This window comes from Myotis nattereri (assembly GCF_964212035.1).
Source record: "Myotis nattereri genome assembly, chromosome: X".
NCBI classification, from domain to species: Eukaryota; Metazoa; Chordata; class Mammalia; order Chiroptera; family Vespertilionidae; genus Myotis; species Myotis nattereri.
In genome coordinates, this window is record NC_138078.1 from 123563185 (window position 1) to 123585721 (window position 22537).

The 22537-nt window shown below is 39.9% G+C and overlaps 1 protein-coding gene across 3 annotated transcripts in view; it reads right to left on the minus strand.

The window, feature by feature from the left end:
* Positions 1-8529: 8529 nt before the first annotated feature.
* Positions 8530-22537, minus strand: part of PABIR2 (PABIR family member 2) — a gene marked incomplete at both ends in the record, with an annotated part of 28038 nt that continues 14030 nt past the window's right edge. The window contains 2 exons of one of the 3 annotated variants that reach the window (XM_081081865.1): positions 8530-10250; positions 21549-21645. In XM_081081865.1, coding sequence (XP_080937991.1) covers positions 10181-10250; positions 21549-21645 — 167 coding nt within the window. Of the gene's footprint in view, positions 10251-11040; positions 11195-21548; positions 21646-22537 lie in introns of those variants that run through there. The other 2 variants (XM_081081866.1, XM_081081867.1) reach the window with 2 other exon arrangements.

Here is a 22537-nt window from a genome sequence, read left to right on the forward strand (position 1 = left end):
GTTCGATTCCGGTCAAGGGCATGTACCTGGGTTGCGGGCATATCCCCAGTGGGAGATGTGCAGGAGGCAGCTGATCGATGTTTCTCTCTCATCGATGTTTCTAACTCTCTATCTCTCTCCCTTCCTCTCTGTAAAAAATCAATAAAATATATTTTAAAAAAAAGAAAAAAAAAGAGAGAGTGGAGGGAGAGAGGGGGTAGAGAGCGAGATGGAGGGAAAGAGAAACATCAGTGTGAGAAAAACACATCAATTGGTTGCCTCCTGCATGCACCCCATCCCAGAAATTAAACCTGTAAGACGGGTACGTGCCCACTGACTGGGGCGGCTGGGGGTGCCCCAACCTGCCGGGATCCGGTCCATGCTTGCTGTTTCAAGGGACCTGGCATATATGGCATACTGTTCTTAATATGTTTGCTCACCTTCTTGGCACTATGTGTTTTAACCAAGGTCTCTGAGAAAGGTTCTTTCCCCAGGTAGGGATTTTCCCCTGAAGTTAGGGAGGGAATAAAACCTCTTAACTAAGTGCCAGGTGGGAAATTAATCACTTTAACTACGAACAATCATGCTTAAGCTACATAATCTTTACTCCCTGGAATGGAGATAAGAAACGCCCTAACCTTTGAAATAGAGATTGATAGGATTGGAATCAACTGGTATAAATACAGATGTAAGAAGACAGAACCGAGAGAGACAGAACCTAGGCACAGAACCTACACAGAACGTTCTCTAGAGACAGAAGAACTTCGCTGGAGAGAACATGGCAAAAGATCCTGGACAGAAACTGGCCTCAGAACCTAGAGACGGAACCTAGCGAGAGAACATGGCAAAAGATCCTGGACTGAACCTGACTACAGAAATTGGCAAGAGAACCTGACTAGAACCTGGTGACTGAACCTGGCTGGAGAACCTGGACAGAACCTGGCTGGAGAATCTAGTGAGGGAACTTGGCTACAGAACCTGGCTGGAGAACCTGGAGAACCTGGCTGGAGAACCTAGTAAGACAACATGGACACAGAACCTGGTTGGAGATCCAGAGCAGAACGTCTCTGGAGATCCAGACCAGAACTTGGCTGGAGATCCTGGCTAGAGATCCTGGCTAGGCTGCTGATCAACTGAACGCTGTCTCCGTGTCATTCCTTCTTCGCCAACTCCGTCCACACCTTTGGGGACCCCTGGACCCGCTGGGGTTGGACCCCGGCACAAACCTAGCACTAACTGCCTAGGGGGCTGCAGATCAGGCCTGGAGAGAGGCCTGCAGAAAGAGAAGCAGGGTCTGATCCATAGCCTCTGTGGCAGCCGTTGATCAGAACTTGCCTCTCTTTCTCTCCTGGCCTGGCTAACAGCCAAGCCTCCATTTCTCTCCAGGCCTCCACTGGGGCTGCTGATCAGCCCTGCCTTCCTGATCAGGCCCCGTTGATAGGCCCAGAGACGCTGACTGGCATAGAAACTGACCGATCAGAACCAAAACTGGGTTAATTGTGAGGAGCCAATGGCTGCCTAGGAGGCAGAGCTTTTGATGCTGACTGGAATAGAAACTGACCAATCGAACCAAATTGGCTGGCAGAGGAGGGCAGTTAGGGGTGAGATCAGGCCTGCAGGGGAGGGCAGTTGGGGGTGATCAGGTAGGCAGAGGCAGTTAGGGGCGATCAGGCCAGCAGGGAAGGGCAGTTGAGGGTGAGATCAGACCGGCAGGGAAGGGCAGTTCGGGGCAATCAGGCAGGCAGAGGCAGTTAGGGGCAATCATGCAGGCATGCAGAGAGGTTAGGGGTGATCAGGCAGGCAGGCAGAGGGGTTAGGGGCAATCAGACAGGCAGGCAGTTGAGTGGTTAGGAGCCAGCAGTCCCAGATTGTGAGAGGGGTGTCTGACTGCCAGTTTAGGCCTAATCCCTGTGGATCCAGAGACAGAGAAGCATCCATCAGACCATCAAACCTCAGAGGGAAGGTAGGGGAGGGTGGGGGTAAGGGGGAGAGATCAACCAAAGGACTTATATGCATGCATATAGGCCTAACCAATGGACACAGACACCAGGGGGGTGAGGGCATGAGTGGGGGGTTGGGGGGCAATGGGGAGATAAAGACACATACGTAATACCTTAATCAACAAAATAAAATGAGGGAGAAAATATGCATATATATCTATTATAAATATGAAGGCCATACAGGTAATATTTTATTTATTTGCATAGAAATATTTGCATATTTCTATAAGGTTTGAACTTTTATGAGTTTTCCTTTATAATTTACTAGAGGCCTGGTGCATGAAATTCATGCATGGGGGGGGGGTCCCTCAGCCCAGCCTGTGCCCTCTAGCAGTCCAGGACCACTTGTGCTATGTCCGACTGCCAGACCAGGGGCATAGGGCCTAATTTGGAAGTCAGACATCCCTCTCACAATCTGGGATCCCTCGCTCCTTACTGCCTGCCTGCTCGCTCCTTACCGCTTGGCTTGCTGCTCCTTAGTGCTGCTGCACTTGCCAACTGTGAGCCCGGCTTTTGGCTGAGTGGCTGCTCAACCCCATGGGAACGCACTGACCACCAGGGGGCAGCTCCTGCATTCATTGAGTGTCTGCCCCTGGTGGTCAGTGTGCATCATAGTGACCAGTCATTCAGGTCGTTCTCCATAATGGTCGCTTAGGCTTTTATTATATAGATAATTATAAAGTGAATAACAAATAATGAAGAAAACAATAAAAGAGAAAATAATTTTAAACACTGCTATGAGATGTTAGTTTTGTCTTTGAGGAGGAAATATGCATGGTCAGGATTACAAATCCTAGATTTCTTGACCCACCACCTACAGCAGCCACAGTTCCCCTCCCCCAGCCCCCATCCTGAAGGGAGCTAAATGCTTGAAGGACAGATTCAGACAAAGAACTACTGTACTAGCTTGGGCTTTCACCTCAGACTTCAGTGCAGTCACCAGATGGGTTAGACTAAAAATTTATTTTGCCCAAAGTAGGCAGGCCTTGCTCTGGCTGATGTGACTCAATTGGTGGGGCATCATCTTGTGGCATCTAAAGGTTGCTGGCTCCATTCCTGGTCAGGGCACATGCTCCAGTGGGGGGTGTGCAGGAGGCAGCCAATCAATGTTCAGCTCTCACATCTCACATCAATGTTTCTCTCTCTCTCTCTCTCTCTCTCTCTCTCTCTCTCTCTCTCTCTAAAAATCAGTAAAAATATTAAAATAAAAGAATTTCTTTTAAAAAAGACAACAATAAAGTAGGCAGGGCTCAGTAACTTCTTTCTCTGAGGGCTACATTCTGATCTTAGCTTTGGAGCTCTATCCACTCCTTTAGTCAGAAAAGATAGGTAATAAAACACAAACTAAAGGAAAACCATACCTAAGGAGGCAAGAAACCTTTTAGGGTGACTGATTGGTCCAAGTTTGTCTGGGACTTTCCTTGTTTTAGCATTAAAAGTCCCCATGAGAACCCTCAGTTCTAAACCAACCAGGACCTCACAAACCAAGGCTCAAGTGCTCCTTAAGACCTGTTTTCCCTAACCCCCAGACAGGTTCTCCCCTTGATCGTCAAAGTAGAGTGTCTTCTCAGAAGCTAAAGAGAGGTACCAGACTTCTCTTATCACACTTCACAGAAGAAAGAGAGAATACAAAGAGACACCCCCCCCAAAAAAAAACAACAACATTCCACACAGATTCAACAGACAGTTCTACACACCACTGTGACCCAATACTTTCCTGGATCTGAGTTCTGATTTATAGTTTACTTTGATGATTTGGGCCATATCTAGATATCTATCATTCATACTATTGTTTACTTAAGATTTTTCTTTAACTGAACTCACTTTTCAAAGAAAAGAAGAAAGACTCGTGGACATGGACAACAGTATGATGATTGCCTGAGGGAAGGGGAGAGTGGAGGGAGGTAGAATAAGGTAAAGGTGGGATAAATGGTGATGCAAGGAGACTTGACGAGTTGGTAAACACACAATACAATATACAGATGATGTGTTGCAGAATTGTGTACCTGAAACCTATATAATTTTATTAACAATGTCATCCAAATAAGTTCAATAAAATATAAAAATTCAATAAAAATAAATGAACTCACTTTTTCTTATGTTTGAGATATATGTATTTTAAAATATTATTTGCTAAATTTGTTATAACAGAATACTTCATATAACTCTCATAAATGGAAAATCTGCATCATGTGCCACAAACAGAAGATACATATTAGGTATATATTAAAAATATTAGCTAAAAGTGGAGAGACTCCTCATGTAAGTTTCCTCAGTAATGTGTGGAAGACAAGAAGCTTGATGCTCCTCCTAGAGGTCAGAATGTGTGTGGCTTTCTTCCAGTTCCTTCTATAGGTTAACACTCCCTAGTGATATTCCTTCAGCTCCCTCTGTTGGTTAGAGTGAATAACTCCACAATTATTCAACAAAACTTTATTGAGCGACTATTATGTTTCAGATACAGTGCTGGCTGTTGAGGATACAGAGGAGAAATGAGAAACTTTTTGTCTGTAATGAACAAGAATTGGGAAAGAAGGAAAAGAGGAAGCTAGAAAATGTGGGCATAGATTCTTTTGTCCAAAGTAGGCAGGTCTCAGTGACCCAAACTAAAAACTTGTCTATGAGGTCTATATTCTAACCTTACTTAGCTTTGGAGCTCTAATCACTCCTTTAGTCAGAAGAGATAGTAACCCCTCATTTACTTAAGCCTCTGCAATCTCACTTTTACCCCTTTCACTTCACCAAAAGTACACATATGAAAGGCTCTAGGGACCGCCTAATTATCAGAACCAATAGGAGTTTTCAGTCCTCACCTTAAGTGACCCTGGCAATGACTCCCTCCTTAGCTTCACTGATATAGATAGCTGCTTTCCCCAGTTTTCTCCTGCTACCAATCTCTCCTTCAGCTTCCTTTTAAATGTTGGTGTTTGTCAGGATTTTGTCCTTAACCCACTTCTTTATACAATCTCCCTGCTTATGTCTATACACATAGGCATAAAGATTTCTACCTACATAAGCTAAAATGCTCAAATTCTAAAAGACCACAGCCTGTTTCTCTCTCCAGCTTCATTTTTTTAATTCATTGAGGTAACATTGGTTAATCCAGCCTCATTTTCCATAATTGTCAAATTACTGTATTTCTGTGATAGTGATTTGGTCTCTTCTTACCTGTATCCGATTTCCCTCTACCTGACTCCCACCTTCACCCAAGATTGCTCTTCAAGATTCAGCTTCAGTGCTACTTCTGGGAAACATTCCAGAAGCACAGCACAGCCTATGTTGGGTGCTCTTCCTTTGTATTCACCCAGCACACTCAAATTGGTGCTTCTAATAGTCTGTGTATTTCTGTTTATTTCACTAGACTTGTCTTCTTGAAGGCACGAACTTAATCTGCACTTATAGTTCCCAGCACAGGGCTCAATAAATATCTGTTAAATTGATAAACAGTCTAAGAAATCCCTTGTAAAGTATGGCATAGGGAATATAGTCAATAATATTGTAATAACTCTGTATGGTGTCAGGTGAATACTGACAATATTGGAAGAAACACTTTGTGAAGTTTATGATTGTCTAACCACTGTATACCTGAAACTAATATAAAATAATATTGAATGTAAACTGTAATAAAAAATGTCGAAAAAAAAGAGAAAAAAATCCCTGAACTGTGAATAGTTGAACACAAAGGAAAAGGAGGTTGCTGGTGGTGTAAGCCAGGGATATTTAAAACTTGAGTATTTAGATCTTTTTCCCTTTCCCTTCATAGAGGCAGCCAGGGCTGGTAGGGCTAGAGGGGCATGAGGGTCAGAGCCAAAGAGATGGTTGGGCTAGCAAGGCAGCCAGGATGTCAGGGCTGGAAATTGGTTACATACAGGAGAAATTACCAATTGTTTTGAGGATAAAGGGAACCAGGCCTGTCACTACCTGAGAATGGAATTATAGTGTAGATGCCAGGATGTACGCTGTGTTGTTGAACTGAAACAGGAGGTATGAATTTGAATTCATGATTTTTAATAGATGAACAGATATAAATATGTGTGGATCTATGCTGAGAAGGCCTTTAAACCATGCTGCCCCCCCCCCCCGTGGCAATGATTATACCAGTGTCTAGCCTACACCTTGACTTTGAAATACCATTCTCCATTAAAAGAAATCAGGGCTCCTTAGAGAAATGGCTGATCCTAGGGCTGGGGCAAGAAAAGTATGAATCTGGGACATCTTACGCCAGAAAGTAAAGCACTGCTCAAAAAATCATAGGGATTTGTCAACAGGACTCAGGAGCTGGCATGGAGGGGCACTCACCGTCCAAATCTGAGAGATGAATATCAATATACTCATGGTAATGGGTTAAATCCCATTGACTAAAATAGGAGTCCATGAATCTACATTGATGGAAATAAATAGTAGAGAAGGGAATTTTCTTTACAGTAGAATGACAATTAATAAATGTAGTAGAAATGATAGAATTAGAGAGTCACCATTAGATAGCCATCATAATACCATCAGAGAAGAAAGATTAGTGGATACTAATAGTAGTAAGTGAAAGTTTCATGAGGAAACAAGATATGTTAATACTCTCAAAGGATTTCTATACAAATATTTTATTATTTTCAAAGGGAAAACACTAACTGTTCAATGGAATAACATGGTAGACACCAATTTAACCAAAGGATCAAGGTTACCATCACCAGTATTAGGACAGTGACAGCATGTGCCTCCTGCTATGATATATTGAGAACACAGCATTGCTTATGTAGTATTCCTGCCCAAAATAATAATTTAAAAAAAACACCTGAATTTAATAACTAGGAAACATCAGTCAAACCTAAATTAAGGGACATTTCTCACAATATCTGACTAGCACTTTTCAGAAATATGAAGGTCACCAAAGACAAGGAAAGATGGGGAACTTCCAGATTGAGGGAAACCACACACATAATGATTAAATGTAACATATAATACTGGCTTGAATCCTGGGCCAGATATAAGATTTCTTTTCCTTTTGCTTAAGGAGCATTATCAGGACCATAGGAAAAATTTGAAAGGGGTCTGAAGATTAAATGGTATCAAAGTTAACTTCCTAATTTTGAAAGCTGTAATGTGATTATATGGAATGTCCAAGTCTTTAGAAAATTTTCACTGATGCATTTAAGTATAATAGGGCATATCATGCCTGTAACTGTTGGTTCAGAAAAAAAATGTGTGTTCATACACACATAAGCTAGATACATACATACATACATACATACATACATACATACAAGAATTGAGAGAGAGAGAGAATGATAAAGCAAATGTGGTTAAATATCAACAATTGAGAAACCAGGGTGAAGGATATACTGGAGTTCTTTGTGCTATTTATACAACTTTTCTGTAAATGTGAAATAAAACAGTTCATATATTTTTAAAATACTGAAAAGAAAAATGAGTGCTTGTAACCTGAGTCATACAAAAAGGCTTTTATTTTTTGCCTGTCTACCCCTCCATCTAGTTCTAAAAACAATTTAGCCTTATGAATATGTAAAAAACAAACAAGATAAAATAAATTGAAAACAAGTATGAAATCCATGTGGTATTGGCAAGAACCTTCTAAATTGTCAAATTCTACAAAATGTTCTTGAAAATTTGACAGGTTATGGGGGGAGATTTCTCTTTGTTTTGGGAAACAGTCCAAACTTCAATATAGTTATTAGTTCCTTTGTGTTCCTGATACCCTTTTATTCAAAACTTGATTGCAATTAGCCAAAAAGAATGTAATACTGCACTATGGAGGCAGAAAATCATCCTATCTAATAAAGCGGTGATATGCAAATTGACCATCACTCCAACACACAAGATGGCCACCCCCATGTGGACACAAGATGGCCGCCACAAGATGGCCGGCAGGGGAGGGCAGTTGTGGGGGACCAGGCCTGCAGGGGAGGGCAGTTGGGAGAGGCCAGGTCTGCAGGGGAGGGCAGTTGGGGGGGGGACCAGGCTTGCAGGGGAGAGCAGTTGGGGGGACCAGGCATGCAAGGGAGGGCAGTTGGGGGGGACCAGGCCTGCAGGGGAGGGCAGTTGAGGGGACCAGGCTTACAGGGGAGGGCAGTAGGGGGGACCAGGCCTGCAAGGGAGGGCAGTTGGGGGGGGACCAGGCCTGCAGGGGAGGGCAGTTGGGGGGACCAGGCCTGCAGGGGAGGGCAACTGGGGGGACCAGGCCTGCAGGGGAGGACAGTTGGGGGAAACCAGGCCTGCAGGGGAGGGCAGTTAGAGGGGGACCAGGCCTGCAGGAGAGGGCAACTGGGGGGGACCAAACCAGCACAGGAGGGAAGTTAGGGTTGACCAGGTTGGCAGGGGAGTGGTTAGGGAGTGATCAGGCTGGCAGGCAGAAGTGGTTAGGGGCAATCAGGCAGGCAAGCGGTTGGGAGCCAGCAGTCCTGGATTGTGAGAGGGATCCCAGATAGGAGAGGGTGCAGGCTGGGCTGAGGGACCCCCCCCTCCCGTGTATGAATTTCATGCACCGGGCCTCTAGTTATTAATAAGAATAAAATAAATATACTTTAAAAATTTTACAGAATTTTATGCATGTGTACACACTTTATTAAATTTGCATTTTAAGATATACACAAGGTCAGCATTTCACAAAATTTCCCATTATTCCAAAAGCAGTTATCGTGAAATACAATGATTACATAAGTCAGTCAAGCAAAAAGAGCATCATCTATAGGATTTTCTTACCATATCATCTCTTCTATTTATCTTCAAATAGAAGCCTGAAATATGATATAATATAGAATAGGAAGAGATAATTTTAATTTATAACAATGATCACTTTTCAAATATTAAATTTTATATAAAAATAAAGGGGTTCTCTTAACCAAGCTAATCTGAAGATTAGCATCTCTACCTTTTATTTATCTCAAAACAATCCCTGCAGAAACTTAACTTCCTAGTCCTTTTAAACAATAAAGTTAACCATCTTGCTTCCTAGTTCTCATACCATTGGAACAATTTCATTTTCCTGCCCTAATTCTACCCCACCACTGAATTTGAAAAATAAATATCACATTCCAAAGGTTATTTCTTAAGAGTTCTAAATTAGAGCCACTAAATGGCCAAAAGTGTCCCTTTAAGGCAAAAAGACAGTAGAGTGAATGTGGATAAGTATCCTGTAAGATAAAACCATCGCTCAGTATTATATAGGAAGAAACATTTTAACATGGTTCTTTCACAAACAGAATAAATACACTGAATACCATAGAAATAATGTTTCTTTAAAATGGCATACTAGAGAGCAATCTTCATAATATACACATTTATGTTAGGTTTGAAGGATTATGGCCTTTGCACAGGTGAAAGCAATATGAGAAATAAAGCCATTAATGGTGGTTATTACTATTTAAAATAAACAACGCATCTGATGCTGTAACAGAACTACTTATTGCTAGCTAAGTGATGCTCTCTTATAATTCAAAGAGAATATGTTTCCCTTCAAGCTATTCAGTATTACTAGTCAGCGAGTACCTGCAAAGTGCAACATCTTCCTTCAAGATTCAAGGATCTTTGCCTTCAAAACACACAAGTGCAGTAGTTTTCGTTTCTTACATACATTCAAAAATGGAATACTATGATCCTAGCAGGCAAATTTGCATATTAAATACAGACTATCCACCCACAATATATGAACATTAAAAGAAATCTATCATGACAGACATTTTTACACAATTTTAAATAATAAATAACACAACAATAGACTACATTCAGGTTTTTAAAATAGCTCCATTCAGGATTTACCTTTTAAAAATTAACTTCTGGTATCTCAGACTATCATGTACAATGTTCACAGCTCAAACAGCTTCTTAAAAGCAGAGTTCACAATAACATTGATTTTTTTTCAGTTCCTACTCCACATAGATATTAAATTGCCTTGCTATAAGGCAGCATGAAAAAGAACTGGATTCTGATTCTGGTGGCAACACAATGACCAAAACACAGTCAGCAGCACCACTCATCACACAACAAAACAAAAGAATTTAATGTCACAAAAGTAATCAGAAAAAAGCAGCAATCAAAACAGTATGTGGCAGTCACATAAAGCCCCCTTTGCTAGGTACCTTATGATATACATCTTTACCCCAAGGCATCTCAGGCCTCATAATACCACCCAGGGCAAGCTGTCAAGCTTCATGTATGCTTTCTAGACAGTAGTTAGTGGGTAAATAACATTATTCATTCATTTGTAGGTGCTCCACACATCTGGTCAAGGCAGGAATTTCTTCTCCTTGATAACACCACCTAGAAATATTAATAATATTGTATATATTCCTTAGGGTAACAGATTTGGGGAGAAAAATATCAACTGTGGTAGCTAAGTCACAGGAACTTGTGTGGTGACTACTCCAGGCATCATGTAAGTTCATTTACACTCTCAGCACTAAAATCAATCCTCACGTCATACACTCCAACAACAAAGAAGCAATATGGGTAGTAATGAAAGCAACTATGTGTTTTTTCCGCTCTGTGAGAAATGGCAAGTGAGCAGTTCAAACAGGAAAAGGAAACCAAACAATGTGCTTTAAACTGATGCAGAAGAATGAAAAATATATATATAATGAAAAGCAACTCATCTATTGTGAAATAGATTTGAAACTATGTAGCCAACAGAGGACAAATAATTTGTCAAGCAAGAGAATTTCTGATCTACTCTAGGTGTCATATAACTGCTGGGGAAAGGAACCATTATCAAAAATGCATATCAGTAAAAAAAAATACATATCAGTAAAAAAAAAAAAAATACATATCAGTGCTTTCCTTAAACATATTTGAGATTTAGTCCCTAGATCCAAAATGTGATTAGCAAAAAGAGAGAGACACACACACACACACACACACACACACACAAGTAAGGTCACTATCCTCATAAAATTGAACTGTAGAGGAGAGATGCCAAAAAAAGAATGGTGTCAAAATGGTTTAAATATGTAATACTTTAATCCTCATTGTGGATCAAAGTTCTCTGTGTTCCTCTCACTGAATGATTTATGTAGGAAACAGCAGCTAAAACACTGAATCAGAAATGGGTAAATCACTTGGGTGAGAGATCATCCATCAAGATGAATGGAGGGCATGAATTGGAGCATGCTACTGGAGACTCTGCAATCGTGCTGCCTTTAGCCAGTGAGTCTGAGGATAAGACACTGCTGCTACTGCTACTACTACTGCCATCCAAAATATCTGAACTGAAGACAAAGCAAAAAGAATTATAAGCAGATGTATCTATCAGGGTAAAAGTAAACATAACATGCAAAAACATAGTTTTAAGAACTCACAAATTAGAACTGCATTTGTAAATAATAAAAAGCAAAAAAGCAATAGCAATGAACTATGTTATCATGTACTATATTCAAATACCTGTGAAAGTAAGACACTCGAGGTTCCCTATCATTTTAGTGCTCTCCAGGAGGCACCAGAATGTCAATAAGCCTTCCTCTTGACAAGTCACAGTTTTAGTGAGGTTGTTCCCTTATCTTCAGCTAACGAGAGTTCTACCTTATATTTATCTTCTTACCTTCCCATCAGTCTCACAGTAGAAGGAAATGGTTACTAATTGAAGTACCTACCCTGAACTGTGTGAAGTATTCTATCAAACAGTGCTTCATGGTCCTTCTACTACAGAACCAAATCTTTCAACTGCATTAGATTTTACCACTTCTCCACTCCCAAAAGGACTTTGATTCAAACACATTTTTTTTCTAATTTCCTCCATTATTTGCATTTCATATTCTTCTCATTTTATGAATTTCTTACACTGTCTCCTTTCTTCTTGCTTTCAAAACCCAAAGGTCTCCCTACCACCTCTAAAAGATTCCTTTCTTTGATCCCTTCTATTACTATCCAGTTAAGCTTCTAAAAGGAATGCTCTCCATAGCCCAGCTGGCATGGCTCAGTGATTGAGCACTGACCTTTGAACCAGGAGGTCATGGTTCAATTCCAGCTGGGGCATATACCCCGGCTGTGGGCTCGATCCCCAGTGTGGGGCGTGCACGAGGCAGCCGATCAATGATTCTCTCTCATCGTTGATGCTTCTCTCTCTCTCTCCCTTTCCCTTCCTCTCTGAGATCAATAAAAATATATTTTTTAAAAAATAAAAGGAATGCTCTATATCAGTGATGGCGAACCTATGACATGCGTGTCAGAGGTGACACGCAAACTCATTTTTTTGGTTGATTTTTCTTTGTTAAATGGCATTTAAATATATAAAATAAATATCAAAATATAAATCTTTGTTTTACTATGGTTGCAAAGGTAAAAAAATTTCTATATGTGACACGGCACCAGAGTTAAGTTAGGGTTTTTCAAAATGCTGACACACCAAGCTCAAAAGGTTCGCCATCACTGCTCTATATCCACAGACCTAATGCCCTCAAAGTCCTTTCACCTCTTTAATCCTGACAACTGGCTTCTGCTCCTACCCTTCCACTAAAACTCCTGATCTGGGGCATCAAGAGCCTCTACAACCCAGCACAGGGATACCTTATCCATCCAGCCCAAGCCCTCGTGGCTCCCAACAATCAGTCTGCCCTGCCTCATAAATCTGCCTTCATATTGCAGCATTCACAATTAAAAGCCTTCACCATTTGCCACCAGGCTGCCTTTCCAGCTCTGATTCCCATCAATCCAACATATAAGCTCTATGCTCTATTTGGCCCAAATTCACTCATTCATTTATTCTACTACTGAGTTCCTGCCAAGTGCAGGAATTATGCTAGATATTAGAAAACAATGGTGTATAAGACAGACATGGCTCCTGGCCTCATCAAAATTACAGAACAGTGCAGAATACAGACATTGAAATAATTATACTAATAACCATATTATAATCTATGATCAAAGCAATAAAGGAAAGATACAAGGGGCTCTGAGAGTATATAACATGGGAAACCTGATCTAATTTGAAGGAACAGGGAGGAAGGAGGGACAAGTCTCCCTAAAAGTGAAATTTGAGCTGTCATCTGAAAGATGAGTAGGCATGAATGAGGTAAGGTTTGGGGGGAAGCAAGGATAGTTCTAGAAGCCAAAAACAGGCTAGTGTGGCTGTAGTATAGACAGTAAGAAGAACACGATGAGAAACAAAGCTGGAGAGGTAGTCATGAAGTTTTAGGATTTACACAGAAATATTTTTTTATTTTCGAAAAAGAAACAAAGCAAAGAATTGGAGAAGGAATTGTGAATCGGAATATATGGGTTCTAATTTAAATCTGGTCACTAGCTCCTTTGCAAAAGCCCATCCTGATCTAATGTGTTCTAAGGGTAAATATTATGAGCCTTTAATATTATCATTCGTATGAATTTCTAAGTTAATATATTTCCAGTATAAAGTAATCTGTGGTACATTTGGAAGTTTCTGGGCCCTATACCACCCTCAATGAAATATAACTTCCCACCCACCCTGCTTCTCTATTCTACTATTTTTTCTTCAAAATGTCATTTCTTTCTATTAGCACTGGATTTTTTTAGGTGGAGACAGAATATAAACAGGCTTCAGAATAGTAAAAATTAAAATGGAAACGGTATATTCCACAGTACTCCTACTCTATGCTCACAGCTGTCAAATGCATCATTAATAATACCACTTTTAAGAAAGACGTTTGGATACTTTAACTGGCTCAGATATTTTTTCAACCAAAAGGCAAACAGGTCTAAAATATGAATTATTCAAACTACTGAAAGAAAGTTGCACAGATAATCTAAGACATTGGAAAATCAAAACACCTTTATATTTGCTCTGGAATATATGTGATATTTTCCTCCTGCAGGATTTGGCCTAGACTAATATTAAAATAAATTTATTTTCCTAAAGCACATATTGGCTGGGCAGCCGAAGGACATGCTCTGTGCTACCTGGCAGAAATAAATGGGCTTGGATTAAAATTTGGACACCAAGCAGATAATCTGAATGTAAATAAAGACTTTCTTATTCTAACCACCAGACTCATGGTGAGCACTGGGTTAAAAGATTCCATTTCTAACAAGACCTGCTTGTGGAAAACCAAGATGGCGGCATAGGTAAACACCGGAAATTGCTGCCTCGCACAACCACTTCAAAAATACAACTAAAAGACAAAACAGACATCATCCAGAACCACCGGAAGGCTGGCCGAGTGGAAATTCTACACTAGAAGGAAAGAGAAAAGCACACTGAGACACAGAGGAGGTGCGGTGTGGAAGTAAAGTGCAGAGGTACTGAGGCGCACACGGAAAGGGCTGGCAACTGAGGATGCGGCTGTCTTTTTCAATCAGGAAGGAATCTCAAGCTCCCGACTGCTCTGAACTCCAGTTCCGGGCGAGTCTCTGAGGACCCAGACTCATATGGGGAGAAACTGGACTGTCTGACATCAGGCAGAACTTGAGGGCGGCTTTCTCTCAGAGGCACCTGCAGCGATTAACGCGGAACAGTGAGACCCAGGTCCTCTTAGGGCAGGGCTGAGGATCAGACATAGCTGTTTGCTCCACCCTGTTGATTCCCTGAGACCCCGCCCCACCCAAGCTGTGAGCAGAGGCTTTTGCATATGAAAGGCCTGGCCCTTTGCAATATAAAATTACCTAACTAACTGCAGCTGGGTCAGAGAGACCCAGAACATCCAAAAAGAAGGCCCAAGGCCCCACAGAAGCTTCCATTGCTTCACAGTTGGGCCTCATCTAGGCACCTCCAAACTCCAAACAAAGAAGAGGAATCTGAAGATCTCTCCATAGCTCCTGCTGGGTAGCCTCAAGCAGAGGCTAAATTAGCACCTCCTTAGAGATCCAAGAGTCAGTGTACGAGTGGTCAGAGTGGGACCATCCAGATTACAACTCCTCAGATCCATAAGGGACACACTCAGGGGGCAGGCTCAGTGAACACCGAAGCCCCACTGAAGCAAGTCTTGCCCCATAAGAGTGTCTCCAGCACAGAAGTTATCCCACTGTAGACACAACTGATTCTCACAGCCAATTGGCCTGGAGGTCAATTCCTCCCAGTGATACCTACAACAATCAAGGCTTAACTACAACAAGACTGTGCACACAGCCCACAAAGGGGTGTACCAAGAGTGTCCACCTCAGGTAATTGGAGAGGCCGAGCCACTGGGCCCTATAGGACACCTAGCACACAAAGTCACTCTACCAACAAAGGGAAGCAGCCAAAATGTGGAGACAAAGAAACAGGTCACAAGTGACAGAAATGGAGGAAAGCAAACTACTGGATATAGAGTTCAAAACCATGGTTATAAGGTTTTTCAAGAATTTTCTAGAAACCGCTGATAAATTTAGTGAGACCCTTGAGGATATGAAAAAGGACCAACTAGAAATTAAGCATACACTGACTGAAATAAAAAATATACAGAGACCCAACAGCAGACTACAGGATCCCAAGAATCAAGTCAAAGATTTGAAATACAAAGAAGTGAAAAATGCCCAGCTGGAAAAACAAAAAGAAAAAAGAATCCAAAAATATGAAGATAGTGTAAGGAGCCTCTGGGACAACTTCAAGCGTAACAACATCCGAATTATAGTGGTGCCAGAAGAAGAGAGAGAGCAAGATATTGAAAACCTATTTGTAGAAATAATGACAGAAAACTTCCCCTACCTGGTGAAAGAAATAGACTTACAAGTCCAGGAAGCGCAGATAACCCCAAACAAAAGGAATCCAAAGAGGACCACACCAAGACACATCATAATTAGAATGCCAGGAGCAAAAGACAAAGAGAGAATCTTAAAAGCAGCAAGAGAAAAACAGTCAGTCACCTACAAGGGAGTACCCATATGACTGTCAGCTGATTTCTCAATAGAAACTATGCAGGCCAGAAGGGAGTGGCAAGAAATATTCAAAATGATGAATAGGATGAACCTACAACCAAGATTACTTTATCCAGCAAAGCTATCATTCAGAATTGAAGGTCAGATAAAGAGCTTCACAGATAAGAAAAAGCTAAAGGAGTTCATCACCACCAAACCAGCATTATATGAAATGCTGAAAGGTATCCTTTAAGAAGATAAATAATTTATGAACAGAATAAACTGGTGAATATAATAGAATCAGGGACATAGAAAGGGAGTGGACTGACAATTCTTAGGGGGGAAGGGGTGTGGGGGGTGCGAGAAGAGACTGGACAAAAATCATACACCTATGGATGAGGACAATGGCAGGGGTAAGGGCAGAAGGTGGGGTGGGAACTGGGTGGAGGGGAACTATGGGGGGGAAAAGAGGAACAACTGTAATAATCTGAACAATAAAGATTTAATTTAATAAAATCCTATCTAATAAAAGACAAAAAGGGTAATTGACTGTACCTTCAAAAAAAAATAAATAAAAATAAATAAATAAATAAAAAGACCTGCTTGCTTAGGTGAATCTTGTATTCATTCAAAAACATGGAAGATGTGGGTGATGAACACACAGTACAATATACAAATGATGAGTTACAGAACTGTACACTTGAAACCTATAAAATTATATTCACCAATGTCACTCCAACAAATTTAATTTAAAAAACACAAAACATGCAGAGAAATCTGTCACCTAACACTATTGATTACCTTAAGAGAAATAAACTAATGGTAAATTTACCAAGAAAAAGAGAAATCTGAACATTTCATATCTTTTCAAGATTTTCTTCTCTATTATTAAATATAAACATATGTAAAATTTTTATTATTAACAGAAAAACAGCATACTTTAATAGTTTCCAAAGCAATTCAGATTCAGAACTTAATAAACCATTAACTATATATTTTCACCAAGCTAAAATCTACTTTCTGTTCTAATTAATCTGGCACTACTACACATGGCCAGGAAGCACAGACTACAAGTCACAAATTACTCATTGTCAGTATATCTGCATAAAGCAAGATTTTTATTATATTTTAATCCATATATTAGTAAATAAAAGTGATTTTCACAGTATCTGCTATTAAACTTCTACCAGGGCTTCTAAAAGCAACAAAGTATGGTCCAATTTGAGTTTCTCTCTTCTTTCTTTCCTATCTTAAAGTCTGATGGAGCCAGACAATAGCAGGAAAGCAAAGGACCTACATAATTCAAACTGAACATAGGAGTACATGAATCAAAAGAGAACTAATTCATTCCTAGCCGGTTTGGCTCAGTGGACAGAGCGTGGGCCTGCAGACTGAACGGTCCGAGGTTCAACTCCAGTCAAGGGCATGCACCTCGGTTGCAGGCTCCCCCCTGGCTTGGGCCCTTGTCGGTGTTCATGAAGGAGGCAACCAATCGATGTGTTTCTCTCATACTGATATTTCTCTCTGTCTTTCCCTCTCTCTTCCACTCTCTCTAAAAATCAATGAAAAAATATCCTTGAATGAGGATGAGAGAAAGAGAGAGAACTAATTCATTCCAACCACTGAACATAATGTTGAGGCACTATCTGAACCACACAACCAAATATACTTATGACTGTTAAAGTAATTCCTTCCGTCTAAAAAAACTAAGGGTGAAATTGTAAGAGAGTCATTAAAACATTCGAACAACAAAACTAGGATGTCTGTTGTGACACATACTCTCACCCCATCTGGTTGAGTCACTTTGCCTTATCCAGTCAATAAACTGGGTTCAATCAGACTGATGAATAGACAGGTAAGTGCACTAAAAATTAGCCACAGCCCTATGAAGCTCAGCAGATGTTGAAATAAGGTAAGATAACAGGGCATCCTTACTCCTTGATGTGGGTTAAACTGGTCCATAGGGCATTTTCTCTAGTCTCCACTATTTTACCTTAGTAAGGCCCAAGATTATCTTCCCACATAAGCTCTAAATTCTTAAGATCATACATTTAAATATGATAATTTTCACAGTCACTTTGGGAACAAGAGTTTAAAAGTATCGGCACAGTATCTATACAGTATCTCACATAAACATGTTCAAAGTATATGTACATATTTCTATTAATAAATAAATCATGATTAAACTTTATTCTTGGGTTCTAACTGATTTGGCTCAGTGGATAAAGCGTCAGCCCATGGACTGAAGGGTCCTGGGTTTGATTCTAGTCAAGGGCACGTATCTTGGTTGCAGGCTCCATCCTGACCCTTGTGGGGGCATGTGCAGCAGGCAACCAATCAATGCCTCTCTCACATCGATGTTTCTCTCTCTCTCTCTCTCTCTCTCTCTCTCTCTCTCTCTCTCTCTCCCTCTCTCCCCCTCTCTTCCACCCTCTTTAAAAAATCAATGGAGCCCTAGCCGGTTTGGCTTAGTGGATAGAGCATCGGCCTGTAGACTGAATGGTTTCAGGTTTGATTCCAGTCAAGGGCACATGCTCAGATTTTGGGTTTGATCCCCAGTAAGGGGCATGCAAGAAGCAGCCAATCAATGATTCTCTCTCATCAGTGATGTATCTATCTCACTCCCTCTCCATTCTTCTCTGAAATCAATAAAAATATATTTTACAAAAATCAATGGAAAAAATGCCCTCAGGTGAGGATTAACAAAAAATAAAAATAAAGTATATAAAATAAATAAATAAACCTTACTCTTGGTATGTCACACATTCACTATAAAATTTTCTTGTCATGATACATATAACATTAAAATAATGCTAAAATAATTAAGATTAACCTAAAGAAATTAAAATCATAAGGGTTAAATTAGCAGTCACATTAAAATTGAAACTTCATTGAAGACTTTTTCCTTTTCTGTAGGAGAAATAGACTACCACTTAATCTTGACAAGCAGCCTTAAAAATTCCTTTATTTTCTTTTTTTAATATATATTTGTATTGATTTCAGAGAGGAAGGAAGAGAGAGACAGAAATATCACTGATGAGAGAGAATCATTGATCAGCTGCCACCTTCATGCCCCACACTGGGGAATCGAGCCTGCAACGTGGGCATGTGCCCTGATCTGAAATCAAACTGACCTCCTGGTTCATTGGTCGACACTCAACCACTGAGCCGTGCCGGCCAGGCAAATTCCTTAATTTTCATGCTACGGACTTATTCTCCCAAAAATGAGGAGCAGAACATGAGTTCCCACCATGCAAAAAAAAAAAAAAAATCAAAGCACCATGCAAAGAAAGGTGTACTTAAAACTCTTGATGTTCATGAAGACTAAATGCAGAATGGCATAATTCCTGTCTTGTGGTGACAATGTTCCCCAGATTTTATTATCAGAAATTTCAAAATTTTCAGTTAGTAAAAAATATGATATAAAGAATAGGCTTAGTATTTCTTTGGGTGGCAGTTGGAACACTGGACACTAATTCCAAATGGACACATACTCAAACTTTACATTTAATTTCTATTTCAAAGATGTCATATTTTAAAGGTTATTATCTAGTATATAAACTTTAATTTAAAGTGTTAAAGCCCATCTTTTATTTGTAGGGTAGGTCAAGGAATTAACTATAACAATTTAAACGATCATTTACTGATGATCTGATAATTTTTTATTCCCTAAATGGTATAAAAATTGTTTCATTGGTTTCATTATCAAGTAGATTGCTATCTATGGCAATAAAAACCAGAACACAACTACTTCCGGTCTTTCTCCCCATTTCTAGAAGTATGTCTATCTGATCAATGAAAATACATTAAAGAGAGAAAGAAGTTTCTGCAAAGGCAGGATCCAATTTTTACATATCAGGAATAACTCATATTCAAAATATCTTAGCTATAGACATAAATGTCAACAATATTATTATATAAGGTGTCCCAAAAAACTTAGTGAAATATTAAATTTTAATATCCTTGGAAGTCCAAATGCTATAAACTTACTAAAAATGTCATTTAAATTTATAAATTTGCTTAAATATATTTGAAACTTAGTTTTGTGAATTTTGAGTAATAAATTTCTTTTTAACATATCATTTGAGCCATATGTTGGCTTCACAGAATTATATGAGTGGCCGTGAATAAAGAAAATCTCTCCATTGTGAGGGAACACTTTTTGTGTTTATGGATCAAAAGTGCCCTTTATCATCAATGTTCCCAGGACTTTCATTGCCAGTCACAGGCCCTCAGAGAATGGAAGTAGGGGCAACAGAAATAGAAACCTCACAACAGCCACCATCATTTAAAGCTTAGGTTGCTGCTTGGAGGAATAAATGGCTGAACAAGGGAAGAGAACTTTTGGTATATACCACACCTTCTCTTTCCTTTCTTATTTATTTGTATGAACCTGTTTTATAGCATCTTGCACAATCAGTCTATGACAATATTTTTTATAAATCACCTCACCCTGTCCGTATGTTTTTAGCTTGGCAAAAACCTTTCCTATCTTTTACCAAACTTGGTTACTTGATTAGTAACTGAGTAAGCAAATCTATTTATAATGCCATGTGCCTATATTAAAACATACTTTACCATAAGTGATATGTAGTTTCTACTAATTATAGAGTTTCATCTACTAGTTATCTTGACAAGCTTTAGAGGTTTTCTCTTTTTGATCGTCTACATACCTGGAAAGGCACTCTGTACCAAAATTAGCACACTGAACTACCAAGGACAGACAGAGATGAGAGAGAAGAAAAGCTGTGGGGCTGAAAATAGCTGGAACAATCTAAAAGGCATTTGTTCCAAGGTTAGAACAGTGCTGATCAACGAGTCTAATAAACTAGAAAGATCTAACTTCCTGGTCAACTAGAAATACAAGCTATCTTCCACAAAACATGGAATAAGTGATCTGGAAAGAAGGAATCATTAATACTTATACCTTATAAGTGGCTTACACAATTCTTCCATTTAGAGGATACAAGCCTTTTAAAGTGAATGCCCTTGTGGACTCTTAAAAAAAGATCCTGCCCTAGCCAGTTTGGTTCAGTGGATAGAGCGTCGGCCTGGGGACTGAGGGGTCCCAGGTTCGATTCTGGCCAAGGGCATATGCCCAGGTTGCGGGCTCGATCCCCAGTAGGGGGTGTCCAGGAGGTAGCCAATAAATGATTCTCTCTCATCATTGATGTTTCTATCTCTCTCCCTTCCTCTCTGAAATCAATAAAGATATATTTTTTAAAAAGGATATAATACAAAATGCAGGCAGACCAGCTACAATCAGTTTACTGTTACCAAGCAATCCAGAAACTCTCACACCAACCAGCTATTGACACTCTCCCACACCATTAGCATCTACTGAGAGAAGCTAACTTAACAGGAGCTAGGAATGAAGGGGGAGGTGCCAAAAGATACACACTTCCAAAAAGGTACTCATGACTTTCAAATGATCTGTTTTTCCACATTATCTACACCTCTGAGAGATTTCCCCTCTATGGAGCATGGATAAAAAGCTGAATTATGCCCTAGATGGTTTGGCTCAGTGGACAGAGTGTTGGCCTGCGGACTGAAGGGTCCCAAGTTCTATTCCAGTCAAGGGCACATGCCTGGGTTGCAGGCTCGATCTCTGGTAGGTAGGGGATGTGCAGGAGGCAGCCGATCAATGATTCTTATCATTGATGTTTCTATCTCTCTCTCCCTCTCCCTTCTTCTCAAAAATCAATACAAATATATTTTTTTAAAAGCTGAATATATTTTAAATAATCCCAATATATTTTTGATGTGACTCTTTAAATATACCATACCCTAATATCCTTTTGATTTTATTTCATTTTTTACCATGAACTGAGATCAGACAAGTGTGCATTTTCCGGAGGCAGCATATTGGTAGTGCCTTGGAAGAGCCTCTTAGGCTGGCTTTCAGACTCCATTTCACCTAAAACAACAAAAGAGAATAGTACTGTAAAGCAATTTTACAGGCTTAGTGCTAAAATAGGATGATCTCTGATTAACCAAAGCTGAGCATACTTCTTGAAGATGTTACTTGAAAGATATTTTCCATGTGTTTAACTTAGATGAAATATACTTCCACATAACCTCAACCAAAAAGGCCACAGCCCTAAAGAAAACCTTCCCATTTATTATATGTATCATGCTACTAATATAGTCATGTTCTTTAATAGAAGAGTGGAACACTAATTGCATCAGGCAAAATGAATCAAGGCTAACCACAGCAGAAATAAAGTATCTCCAAATAGCTGAAACTCACAGCAAATAATAATTTATGCTAGATGATTAGTAAGGATTTGATATGTTTTAATATCAGAACATTTCCTGATTTGAATTCAAATGGGTTAAAAAGTATTCAGTCTGCCCCTGGCCAGTGTGGCTCACTTGGTGGCAGGTTTGATTCCTGGTCAGAGCACATGCCTGGATTGTGGGTTCAGTCCCTGGTCAGGATTCCTGAGAGGTGGCCGATTGATGTTTCTCTCTCAGATCGATATTTCTCTCTCTCCCTTCATCTCTGTGAAATATCAATTTTAAAAAGTATTAATCTGATAAAGAGTGTATAAATCAAAGGTTGCTTTAGCCTACTTAGTGAAAATGAAGGTAAAAATACAGTCACAGGCTGCATAATGTTTTGGTCAATGATGGCCTGCATATAAGATGGTGGTCCCATAAGATTGTAATGGAGCTGAAATATTCCTATCACCTTGTGATAGCCATCATAAGGTCATAGCACAACACATTCCTCACGTGTTTGTGGTGATGTTGGTATAAACAAACCTACTGCACTGCCAGTCATAAAAGTACAGCACATAAAATTG